The sequence below is a fragment of the Anarhichas minor genome, unplaced genomic scaffold, assembly GCF_050575085.1.
Source record: "Anarhichas minor isolate MPS153535 unplaced genomic scaffold, ASM5057508v1 ptg000024l, whole genome shotgun sequence".
In the NCBI taxonomy this organism is placed as follows: Eukaryota; Metazoa; Chordata; class Actinopteri; order Perciformes; family Anarhichadidae; genus Anarhichas; species Anarhichas minor.
This window is the reverse complement of record NW_027466470.1, coordinates 12,474,599-12,487,430: the sequence shown is the minus strand read 5'-3', so window position 1 is coordinate 12,487,430 and position 12,832 is coordinate 12,474,599. Positions and strand designations below refer to the sequence as shown.

General features: G+C 41.8%; 2 protein-coding genes across 3 annotated transcripts; both read left to right on the top strand.

Moving 5' to 3' along the window:
- The first annotated feature begins 1,222 nt into the window (after positions 1 to 1,222).
- cnn2 (calponin 2) lies at positions 1,223 to 8,802 on the top strand. 2 transcript variants are annotated; one of them, XM_076098473.1, is made up of 7 exons: positions 1,284 to 3,092; positions 5,385 to 5,506; positions 5,625 to 5,691; positions 6,056 to 6,193; positions 6,323 to 6,439; positions 7,143 to 7,289; positions 7,476 to 8,802. In XM_076098473.1, exons 1-7 carry the CDS (start codon positions 3,039 to 3,041, stop codon positions 7,779 to 7,781), a joined length of 951 nt encoding a protein of 316 aa, XP_075954588.1. In that variant the 5' UTR covers positions 1,284 to 3,038; the 3' UTR covers positions 7,782 to 8,802. The 2 variants fall into 2 exon arrangements, with proteins under 2 accessions (XP_075954587.1, XP_075954588.1); XM_076098472.1 differs by having other exon boundaries at positions 1,223 to 3,092; positions 6,056 to 6,439.
- Positions 8,803 to 10,180: 1,378 nt separating this feature from the next.
- Positions 10,181 to 12,669, top strand: rps15 (ribosomal protein S15). Its single transcript, XM_076098290.1, has 4 exons — positions 10,181 to 10,247; positions 10,620 to 10,705; positions 11,148 to 11,382; positions 12,509 to 12,669. The coding sequence occupies exons 1-4, from the start codon at positions 10,245 to 10,247 to the stop codon at positions 12,620 to 12,622; spliced, it is 438 nt and encodes a 145-aa protein (XP_075954405.1). The 5' UTR covers positions 10,181 to 10,244; the 3' UTR covers positions 12,623 to 12,669.
- Positions 12,670 to 12,832: the final 163 nt, after the last annotated feature.

The window sequence follows — 12,832 nt, the reverse complement described above, 5'->3', positions numbered from 1 at the left end:
GCCCAGTCCACTGACTCGTGGGTCTTTTACGGCGCCATTGTGTTCAACAACCGTAGAACATGTTGCCCCATTGAAACTAAATGGTCACTCTGAGCTCTGTGTACTTCTGCTTTTTGTTTTGAACTCGGCTGTCGGAAGTTGCATTGTGGTGTAATTGCACAGTTCATCCATGTGGGGGTGCGAAAGGTCCGTTTGTCTCCTTTGTCTGCATCAGTGGGGGGCCGTATGAGTAACTTCAGTTCAGTGGGAATTTATTCATCAGACTTCTGGTTTTTCAAGGCCCACAAAGATTATATGGCCCTCTATTTTCAAATAAAAGAATCATACTAAATACTTAGTTTGTCCTCATCGGTGGCAGCCTGGGCTGGTCAACACCTGCAGTAAAGAAATGAGTCTATGTTTGATAAACTACATCACTCAATGCCGTGATTGAGTGATCTGATGTAATCTCATCACAGGTATCAGGATGAGTAACCCCCCCCCCCCCCCCACCCCTCTCTGGTGTGTTTACGCTCGTACTCTGAATCAGTCCTCTGCACACCTGTATGATGTGATCACCTGCCACATGTATCCTCAGAATCACAGCTGTAGTGAGACTGAGGAGACACCTGGGCTCACGTCATTACTAGTTGATGCGTCCAGTCTTGAAGCTGATGAGTAGTACAGGCTACACTGCGTCAGGATGAAGTTGCGCAATTCCAAGAAATCAAAATGATGTCATGATTGATTGATGTTTGGGCTTATTTTCATTATGTATTAATGGGCTGAGGATTTTCTCGCTAACTAAATTTCAATAACATTTAGAGGAATAGCTCTATATGATGTTTTCAACTTGCTTTTCAATACAAAAACCCAAAGATGATAAATTCACTAACGTATATGACAAAGAAAAACACCAAAATCTCAAGTTTAAAAAGCTCCATCAAACATTTTTTTGCTTGAAAAGTAGCTGACAAGACTGATTATTTTAAAAAAAATTGCTGATTCATTTTCTATCAATTAACTAACTAATCATTTCCGCTTTAGTAAATTATATACAGCACACTACTGTCGGCAGATTGATCACAACAATGGTTTTCATTCTGTAGATCAGCGCTTTGTAGACGATACAATACATCCATGTGTGCTTCGATGTATATGTACGACACACTTTCAGTGGTTCATTTTCAGCATGCAACCTCTCAATCAGTAGCTCCCCAACCTCACAGCTGCTTTTAATCATGATGACACCCAACACTAATTAGTTCAGGTGTCAGAAAACTAAATGCTCCATGAAGCAGAGCAGCTGGAGCAAAGGTACATTTTAAGAGCTGCCAGCTGCATCTTTGGTCAATGTAATTTTCCTGACTGGCCAGTAGTCTAAATCTTTACCAGTAGCCATATTGTCCATAACTAGATTATGGCTGGTCTGGAAAAACAACTTGGTATGTGTCTCCTTTTAGAAAGAAATATGTTGATGGGACTCTTTCTGTCTTTAATTAAGTGATTTGTATTATCTTTTCTCCCGGTTACACTGTAATAGACCTCATGATAACAGTTTAACAGTCTGTTCTTGTACCAGGAAATACATTTTTGAAGTGCTGTTCCATTTGAAAAGTACTGCTTTGCTATTTCAGAAAAGGCAAAGTGGTGCAGATCAGACTTGTTTCTTTGTGGAAGTGAAAGAAGAGAAAGTAAAATCCCCTGTTCTCTCCAACTCTCAGTGCAGTGAAGTTACGCACTGCGTCATTAATATGTAAAGAAGGAAGCAATGCTGACTGTTGTAAATCAGACATTATTCTAGAGCAGATTTAGAGAGTCCTGGCGTGTGGAGGGAAGCTGTATCTGTAATCTAAGACCACATAGCGCCGACATTACGTCACCCCAGTAGCTCATAAACTTTAACTTTTCGACAGTGACTCAAAAAAGTGCGACAATCTGTCTAGTCCGCTGCACGTCTGGTATGCAGGGAGGGGTCCAGTGGAGCACTCCCACCAGTCAGGAATTTGGGGAAGTTTCCTTCCATATAAGGAGTTTTTGATGTCAATCTCGATCTAAGGAAGAGGAGGAGGAAAGGTGGAGTCTAGGATCGATTAACGAAACGTACGCGCAAAGAGTTTAGAGAGGCAAGAGGAGTCCTGTCAGTGTACTTCCGTGATTGGTGAAAGTAAAATGTACAAGTTTATACTGTGAATTAATGTGGAGTTGATCTTAAGTTGTGGTTGCTGGCACATCCTGTTTCATCTTCATTATACGTCCTTTGTCTGCATGACATGGTCACTGTGTGTGGGGCATAAATTGCACACTACTTTCCACGAGGCAGCTGGTGTGTGATGTACTTGAATTTATTTGTTTTTATTTGTAATTTTGCACTCGTATAAATGATTTTCATTTCCCCACACGAAGGTCCAACTACTGTTGTAAAGCCTTAACTATCAACATTGATAAAGGAGTATAAAATATAAATGGGAGAAATTAACCCTTTTTCTTATTTATAATTTTTTTGGACAAAAAATAGTCCAATGTAAATATATTGTGTCTAAAACGTTGAAAATACCTATAACGTGTAAGTTTTGAAGCGTTGACGATTAGTTTCTCCAGGTTGCTAAAAACCCAAATTGACACAGGACAAAATTAATACACTAAAATATAATAAGCAATTTAAATTATTACACATTTTCAGCAGCCACGTAGAGTAAAGTAATCCTATTCCAATGGGACTAAGACTTATGTTGCTATTAATGCTAAAATATGATAGCATGTTAATAATGAAGGACACTGAGAGGTTCCGCCCACTCATAAGTATGCATTTCTCCGTTTTCGCGCGCTGGTAGTCCTCTGACGAACTACCAGAAGGGAACTATCTTGACTGTTGAATCGACGCTCTTTGATAGAAACCGTGGGATCGCTCTAATTGGCGGCCGTTAAAAAGAAAGGAAGTATTTAGTTCACTTCGAGGTTTCATTGGCAGAGAAAGTTGAAGATCATTCAGTGCAGTGTTTGTCCTCAAGTAGCTGTCCATCTTTGTACTTGCATAGAAAACTCACAACTCTTTGACAATGTCTTTTAACAAAGGCCCTTCCTTCGGATTATCAGCGGAAATCAAAAACAAGGTAAATATTTTTCTTTTATCACAATACAAAAAGTTATTTGCTCTGAACTTTTCTTCCCATCATCCACTCATTGTGCTCTTTTCTTCACCTGGCCTCCATTTTGATCTGCGTGCCACTGTCAGGTATTTAGACGTTGGTTCATTTGGGGGAAAAAACCTGTCAGGAGAGATTTAAAAGTTTATTTTTTTACAGGATAAACTGCCTTTGTAACTTTAACAAAAACTTAAGTTCAGTGAGAACACTTTTGCAAAGTGTATATTCACCCTGAGTTTACGTCTTAAACTAGAATATATATGTATTTTTTTTGTCCTTGCACGAGACATAGTTAAAAACTGGGCGTTGTCCCTCTTGGCAAAGAAGAATGTCGTTGTGGCAAAACTTTTACCCCCGTTTCCAGAGTGTTCTATTGCGCGTGCAGCTCGTTGCTACCCGGGTTAGTGAGTTAGTCCCGGGTCCGTTAGTCGTCCATCCCGATAATCCACCTTCCATCTGTCTTTTTTTAGTGCTTATTTGTATCTGCATGAATAGTTTCCTACTCCCCTCCTTGTGGTAAGGTGTCTCGCTGCTTCTCTTGATAAAACGCTTCTTTGCTCCAATCACGTCACGTCAGTGCAGGAGGTTTGCTTTTTTCTTTGGTAATACGTCCTTGTGTTGACAATGGACACAAACCAAACGGCCTCCAACATGACCCCACTCTGTGGTAATGTGTAACTTTCTGTGAGTGCGGCCTTGTTTGTTTTGACCTGCCTGCGCACCACTTAACATACCAGGACTGATGCAGGAGATTACTGTCCTCACCACGTTGTGTATCACACTGAGCTGCTGTATAACCAGGGGGACTTTCCCTTTAAACATGTGCTGTTACCTCTTAATAATACCTTCATTCATTTTTAGTAATGCACAAGGGGACTGACTGTTATCTGAGACTCATTTTATTGCCCATAAAGGTTTTTCTGGCTCCGCTCTGTTCTGTGTCAGTGTTTCTTTCACTCTCCTTCAGCTGAATGTTGTTTTAAATATGAATCTGCATTCCTAGGCTGTGCCCTTGCTTGTATAGGAGAGAAAAGGTCAAGTCCCGCCCCCCCCCCCCCCCCCCCCCCCTTAAATCTCCACAGGACAACAAGTTCTGGACGTAAAGAAAACATGCAACTTTCCTCTCTGTTACCAGTGATGTCCTTGACGAGAGGAGGAGGGGGGGGGGGTGATGATTTAAGTGGTATTTCCTGTCATCAGGGACGTAGCCTCCTCCGTAAAATGTGAGGCAAACACCTCTTAGCCCCCCCTTTAACTTTTGCTTAAAACTAATGTAGAAAATCAGAAGTGTAAACTCAAAGGTGACCATTTGTAATAAGCAACGGTCTGTATTCATTCATTGGATCAACGCTTCATTCAGCTCCCGTCCAACAACTGCGGGGTAAATTCCTTGTGTTCAGCTTGACTCTTTGTGGGTAATTAAAAGTATTTTTTTCATGGGATAATAACCGAATGAAGGAAAATGTAATTAGACAGACATTCCTTAAGAGTACAACCAGCTGTGAGCAGAGTGCGGCCGGCTTCTATGTACATGGGGGGGGGTAAACTCTGTGGTTCAGCTTCTCGGTGCCCTCGGGACAGAGTGAGATTGTTTGCTCATTGTGGGTTTGCACGGAGCTCAATCAACACCTTATTATCCTTCACTGGAGGAGACAGAAATCTGTACATTACTTCTTTCATTTCTGCTTTCCAGTTTGTCACACATTGCTCATAACTGTTCTACGTGACCATAAAGGTCTCCCTGAATGGCTTCTTTCAGAGCTTGCATAGCATGTTTCTCACACTTCTATCATTAAAAAAAACTTGCCACCTCAACAGTGATTCCCTTCACTGATTGTGCCGCCATAAGCCCCTTAAAACTCTCCCCTCCCTCCCACTTTCAGCCCCGGCCTTCCTGTGTTTCAGTGGCGAATTTAGCAGCTTACCAAACAGGATATCCGTGTGTTTTGGGTCGCGTCAATGTCTCCTTTCTTTATAAGGGCTAAAAAAGACTAAACTCCTCTGTAGACGCAGCATGCTGCACTGAGGCAAAGTGAAATGCACGGGTGACCATGAACCTGATCACATGCAGTCCTAATAAACTTTAGCGGACATATAATTAACATGTTGTGGATGCAGCTCAGTTTTTGGTATCTTAATGAAATCTACTAAATCCTAAAGAGCCTAAAGGTATCTTATGGATGCATTTAACAAATCACCTACTGGCTCTTATTGCTGCTCATGGAACATATGTGACCTTTGACCTCTCTGCCCGACCAGATCGCACAGAAGTATGACGCTCAGAAAGAGGAGGAGCTGAGGGTCTGGATCGAAGACCAGACGGGCGCCACCATCGGCCCCGACTTCCAGAAAGGCCTGAAGAGTGGAGTCATTTTGTGCACGTAAGCAGAGATCAGATCGTCTGTTACACCGTGATCATCCATCATATTATTATTATTATCATCATCATCTCCAGTGTTTGGATGGTAAACTAGAGTATTTCCCTCTTTCTCCTCACAGCCTTGTCAACAAGCTGGCCCCAGGCTCTGTGAAAAAGATCAACCAATCAGCGCTGAACTGGCACCAGGTGAGTTGGTGGATGACGCATGCTTTTTAACCAGGTGAGGGAGCGGCTGAATGCATCTGCAGCGACGCATTGACACTAGAGATGACGTTACATGCAGTTAGAGACTTGTTTTTGGACTTTAACAAATGGCTCCCTGTGCTGCCGTATTGTGTCAGGATGTCTGTGCGCTGAATCCTGCTCGGTCATGATGATGATGCTTGCGTGTTGAAAGTACAGCCACTGCTTCTGAAACTCTTTCACAGCTACAGGACTGCTTCTTGTTAACGAGAGAATTTGTAACGGGATGTAATCACACCTCCGTCATTCTAAAATCCTGCACACGCATTGTTATTGATCATGTTTTTAAATTGGTGTGGGTTTTTAGCTGGAGAACCTGACGAACTTCATCAAATCCACCACAAATTTTGGCCTGAAGCCTCACGATCTCTTCGAGGCCAACGACCTGTTTGAGAACGGCAACATGACGCAGGTGCAGACAACGCTGCTCGCACTCGCTAGCATGGTGAGTCCTCTGACAGTAGTGGTGGGAGTGACCTCTTCCTTTCATCTGTCATGGAAAGCTGAATTATTATTATTATTATTATTATTATTATTATTATTATTACAACCATCTACACATTGCTTCTTTCAGGCAAAGACCCGGGGCTGCCAGTCACGAGTGGACATCGGGGTGAAGTACGCTGACAAGCAGGAGAGGATGTTTGACGAAGAGAAGATGAAGGCTGGGCAGTGCGTCATCGGCCTACAGGTGTGTTTTTTAGTTTTTTGGAGATTTGTGGGTGAGCAGGAGAGTTTAAAATGAGTTGGCAGCAGTTCAGTTTTAGATCTGAAACTCTCGAACCTATCACAGTCCTTAATTTAAACCACTTCTCATTTATTTGTAATGTCAGACGGACACACAGCTTTTATTTACAGTCGGTGGTCACATGACACACACTAATGTTGGTGCAGGTCTGACATTTATACTCGAGGAGGCCGCCGTTCACTTACAGGTTGTCGATAAATGAAAAACGTATTTGACATGACTGTAATGTTAGTTACAGCTTATTCATTTGATATTTTGGCTGAATCTGACAGAGGTGAGGCTCTTCAGCTGCTTGGAAAGCCGAGCTCACTGCTGAATGTGTCGAAACTATTCGCAACCCGTCATGATCTCCTGGCATACTTCAGACTAAATGCTGCTCTTTGTTCCAACTCTGTTTTGTTATTGTCAGTCGCTAAGATGTATCTCAGATAGACATGGCGGTGAGGAAAACTTGCAATACAACATTTGAGTATGATGTAGTCATGGCTGACAGCTTAGTGACACTTTGTTTGCCTAGTGTCCTGATTACGCAAGTGTCACTCACGTTGTTATTATGCAAAATTTTACCAGTTTGTTGTTTTGGATCGAAGTCAAACTCTTGTTATCAAGCCTTTACGACCATTGACTGTGGTGCTTCTGTCTTTAGATGGGGACCAACAAGTGCGCCAGTCAGGCGGGTATGAACGCATACGGCACCAGGAGGCACTTGTATGACCCCAAAGTTCAAATCCAGCCCCCCATGGACAACACCACCATCAGCCTGCAGATGGGAACCAACAAGGGGGCGAGCCAGGTACTGCAAGATGTTCCCAGCTCCTCGTGAGATCACAACTATAGGAAATGCAGCTCAGGGCATCACCGTACTTCTACTACTATAAACTAGTGCCATGTTTAGTCTTGTAGAAAACTCCTGGATTGTCTTAATACTGTTTATAGCTGTTTTTTTAAGGCTTGTGATCCTTATTGTCTTGGTCCACAGGCTGGGATGACGGCTCCAGGGACAAGACGTGCCATCTACGACCAGAAGCTGGGCACAGACAAGTGTGACAACAGCACCATGTCTCTACAGATGGGCTACAGCCAGGGAGCCAACCAGAGCGGCCAGAACTTTGGCCTGGGTCGGCAGATCTATGACGCCAAGTACTGTCCCAAAGCCGGAGAGGTTGCAGAGGATCAGAACGGGGCCGCCGTCGCCCGTGACTATGTCCCGGAGTTGCAAGACGAGGGTTACCAAGGTTACCACGAAGAAGAGCAGGTGTACCAAGAAGATGGGACGGATTACTAGAAGGAAGGAGCTGAGGAAGGGAAAGATGTCCGTCTAAAGGAGGCATGTTCTGCAGAAAGGAACCCTCAAGGCTCACAGGATATTGCACTGTTTTTTTTTTGGTCATATCCTTTTTATTAGTATGAAATTGTTTTCTTGCCCCTGAAACCATGTAACGCATATCATGATGAACTGTGTTTTTGAATTTAAAGTGACCACAAAAGCCAATATTTTTGGCTTAGCTAGTTTTCTATCCCAGGGATTGATTGTTAATATTGTGCCAAAGCCAACTGTTCTCTTTTTCCCTGTTTGTTTTATTTGTGCTGACTCATTAGTTACATTAAGGGAGATTCCTAGCTTTTTGTAAGAGCAACAGAAACTAAAAGTGACACATTGGGGAGTTTTTAAAGTGTTTTTTTTAAGAATGTGCATCCTGTTTTGATCAAAACACTCATGCTTCTGTTTTATCTGTATAAACATAATTCCTGTGAACGTGTTTGTTACTTCAGTATCTTCTTCATCCCCTCAGTATTCATCGACGAACAGTAGTGAGCACTTTTGGTTGTTCAGACAGATGTGGGAACAATATATATACGTTTTGTCTTTACTAGTTTTGTCTTTTCTCTCTCACTCATTTCTTTTTTAACAGAGGAAATATTTCCTTTGTTTGCATATCAAGTCCAACTGAAGCTGTTTTCTTTGGACTAAAGAAGGTGGGGGAGGGGATACAATAACAAGTGAAGTTTTGAACATTCCAAGCAAGAATACTGGATTCTTTTTGTCAGTGAATAAGTCTTAGATATTGGTTGATATGCAAACCAATCACACACTTATATGTGATCATTTTAGATGATTATTTATGCATATTTTGGGATTTGAATGGGGGTTGTTTTTAGTTGTTTTTTTACCTTGACTCTGAATAACCTTTGGTTTTGGACTATTGTTTTTCTTCTGGAATAATCCAGCCAGTGGAAAAATAAATGTTTGAATTGAGAATTGGTTGTTTTTGTGAATACGGTGTAATAAAGATGTGTATTCGTTATCATGTATTGATTTGGTTTGTAGTAATACTGATGTCATGAAAACATGTATTCACTCAAAGTAAATTAGTCGTCGTTTAGCACTCTGCTAAAAAACGTAATGCACCAACATCAGTTTGTACGTAAAAATATATAACAGTGACTTGATGAGAAACGAGTTGACCAGAGATAACAGGAAGGGTTATGAAACTCTTCCTCTTAGTGCAGTCCAGAACTTGCTGCACTACATTACTGCGCACTAATAATTCAAAACGGACAAGTTATATTTCTAAAGCATTGGTTTAAACGGGGGGGGGGGAACTCCGAGGTATGTAGCCTTACACATCGTTTTGGTTGTAAGTGTCCAGGTTTTGAGATATGTGTCTGATATTATTATAATTGAGTAATCGTCTATCTTGTGCCCAATATATTAAGGGGAGGCAGGTAGGATATCTCCAAACCTCGTTACTACCACCAAAGCTCTTTGAATGGCTCGATACCACAGAAGAAGTTCTTATAGGACCAAACGGGACAAGATGTTCAGCTTCACTAATTTAGCTCAAGGTGAAGTTGCAGGAATGAATCCTTTAAAGCAAAACTAATAAAAGGAAGGCTAAAACAAAGTACAAAATCAGTACCAGTACATGGAGCCTTTTTTTTTCCAAGTCAAAATGATTCTGCACTGTAAGTACTGATACAGGCATTGGATAAATGTGTTATAAGTACAATGTTTATCTGAAATGTGGTGGTCTCTCTTAAAATGGGAATACTTAATTAAGGTCCCAGTACTTCAATAAATGTATATTAATTAGTCACAGTGGTGGAAGAAGTATTTACATACTTTAAGTACAAGTAACCACAATTTAAAAATACTCAATTACAAGCAGTCAAAGTTTGACTTAAGTAAAAGTAAAGACGGATAATCAGCTAAATGTACTTAATTATGAAAAATAAATATATTGGAGAGATCTTTGAGTGAGTCTGGGGGGAAAAGTCTCTTTAGTGCGGATGCTAAGGGGGTAAGTGTAGGCGTTATCCACCAGTTAACAATGTAGTGGAGTAGAAGTATAAAGTGGCATCAAATGGAAATACTAAAGTAAAGTGCATCCAAATTGTAGACTACACAAGTATAGTACTTGAATGTACTTTCCACCGTTCTTCCCTTCTTGAGTTATTAAGCTGCATGTCTGCATTTTTGTCCTGTTTAGTTTTAGTTTTCCTTCCTCTTGATTTGTAGAACTAACGCTGTGCAGCTACAGTACTCAACAAGATAATAAAAAAGTGGACACGTTGGTAAGAAACTTGAAACTGTAATAAAAACTGGCGTTTTTTGCACAACCGCACCACCTGCTGTTCACAGTGCGAACTACCGCCGGAAAACACCACCGGATGTTTGCCTGAAATCGCGCGATATTAGGCCTAACGAGACTTCTGCCCGTTCTTTTCTCACGGAACTTCAGGCAAGATGGTAGGTGTATAACTGTTTGAGAAGCTTTCCAAAATACAATCTGAATGCATCTGAACTGTAAAGTAACTAATGAGGATGGCTGGCTATGTCATCCGACAGCTTCACGCGTTCGCTGGCCATTCAGTCTTAAATCGTTGCTCAGAGTGACAGATAAATGTGTGCTTAAAGGCGCTGTGTTAGCTATAGCCGTCTGTGGCTAAGCTAACCCGGTGGTTCTGTTCCCGTCACTAAATATTACATAATTATCATGTCATTGTAGGTTCGAGCGAGGGTTAATACGCGCTTTCGTCCATGTTAATCAGTGGCAATGAATTCAGGTTATGTTCACGCGAGCTGTATACTTAAGTGGGATGTTGTGTGTCTCTCTTTCAGGCAGATACCGAGATCAAGAAGAAGCGTACCTTCAGGAAGTTCACCTACAGAGGTGTGGACCTGGACCAGCTTCTGGACATGTCCTAGTAAGTGAAACATGAAACACTACTGAGCTGGAGCAGTTGATGCTTCATGGTGGTCAGCTGGAGCCAGTATATAACCTTTTCCAAACTCCACTTGTGTGTGAACTCACTTTGCTTATCAGTGTAAATCTTAGCTTTCCTCCCATTGATAAAGTCCCACGATCAGCCCCTAAGAGGTTGTTGTTATTGTTGTTGCTCAAGTATGAGTATTGAGAGCTTTTCAGTCCATCACGTTAAGATCAGAGTTAAATAAAGGTGTATTATCATTGTGTGCCGGAGCTGAGTAGACCACACATTCCTTAATCATCAACCTGATGCACACACTTCAATTGAAGTGACTGTGAGATGACCAAACCCACTATTGTGCATATTATAAAGTACTTGACACTTATTTCAAAGATGACCAGGGGCCTCATTGACGGCGCCGTCCTCTCTCCCTGTGTAGTGAGCAGCTGATGCAGCTGTACTGTGCCCGCCAGAGGAGGAGGCTGAACCGTGGCCTGCGCCGCAAGCAGCAATCCCTCCTGAAGCGCCTGCGCAAGGCAAAGAAAGAGGCTCCCCCCATGGAGAAACCAGAGGTGGTGAAGACCCACCTGAGGGACATGGTCATCCTGCCTGAGATGGTCGGGTCCATGGTCGGAGTGTACAACGGCAAGACTTTCAACCAGGTTGAAATCAAGGTGAGGTGCTGTTGGTCTGGTGGTGGGGAGAGACATTTGTACTCTTTGAAACTCCAGATTTCTTGGGCCTCCTCTCCATTACTCAGAGCACATTCCTGGGAAGCAATATCACTTGCAGTTCCAACAAAATGTAATATTGTTGGAGGATGTAGAACATAATTGGTATAAATGTAAGAAGGTAAAAGGCTTTATATGGTTGTCGTATATTGCATTTGTGTGTACAGAGCCGGCTGTCACAACTCAAAGCACCAATGCGTACGGTTGGTCTCATTTAGAAGTTATAGTTCCTTGTTGGTGGTGTTCTGTCCCCGTCTACCAAACTATCTACCGTTAGTTAATGTCAGTGTAAGAATGCTTTAGGTCGACAATCGGGACCAGTTGACGGGCCAGGCAATATCAAACAATGGCTCCATTATTAATACAGAACCAGAACCATTGACGCGTTGCTGCAAATAACGCATGTCATACAGGGTTTATATGATGATTTTTGCGGGGTGAGTTTCTCCCTTTTTCGATGTCAAAGGACAGAGGATGTCGTATGCTTCACAGATTGTAAAGCCCTCTGAGACAGATTTGTGGTATTGGGATATATAAATAAAATTGAATTAAACCGCATTATTGATGCACAACTCAAGTTGATAGAACTCTGAAGGATACTTTTGGGCAATGGGCATGCCTCTGTGTAAGAGGCATGCAAAAATGTCAGTTAAACCATCTTGAGTTGGTCCACATAGATCTCTAGAGTACAAGAGTCTGACATCTTGACCGAAGAATTGCAGTGTGTTAAGTTTGTAAAATGTAGACCTAGAATAATGTGTTTAGATAAATTAGTTATAAAGGCCGGATGTTACAGAATAATAGTGATGATAAATAATTGGTTTAAGACCAGACAATCTAGTGTTGACAACTGAAGCTTCTTCTAGAGCTTCTAAACTGACCCCTAGCTCCTCCAGTCAAATGCACTAAGCAAAGCAATCTTTTTTTTTTTTTTTTTTTTAAAGTATACTTTGCTTTAAATCTTGTCAGACCTCAGATTATGATCAGTAACTACCACATTACTGTACATGCAGCTGTGACTACACCAAAGGCGTGTATCTTGTTACTAACATGTTCCTCTTCTCCACAGCCTGAGATGTGCGGTCACTACCTGGGCGAGTTCTCCATCACTTACAAGCCAGTCAAGCACGGTCGCCCTGGTATTGGAGCCACGCACTCTTCTCGGTTCATCCCACTGAAGTAAAATGGCTGTGTTCTTTGTATAAATAAAAAACCGGTTGCTCCACAGAACTTGTCTGCTTTGCTTTCTTTAGCATAATATTTCAAAATGAAGATCAAATGCTTGTGTATGGGGTGTAATGTTAGAGTTTGAGCTTCTGTCCTCTTGAGGTGTCTTGATAAACAATACGAGTGGCTTCAAAATGGCTCATGAATACACAGAATGGGTTTGTAA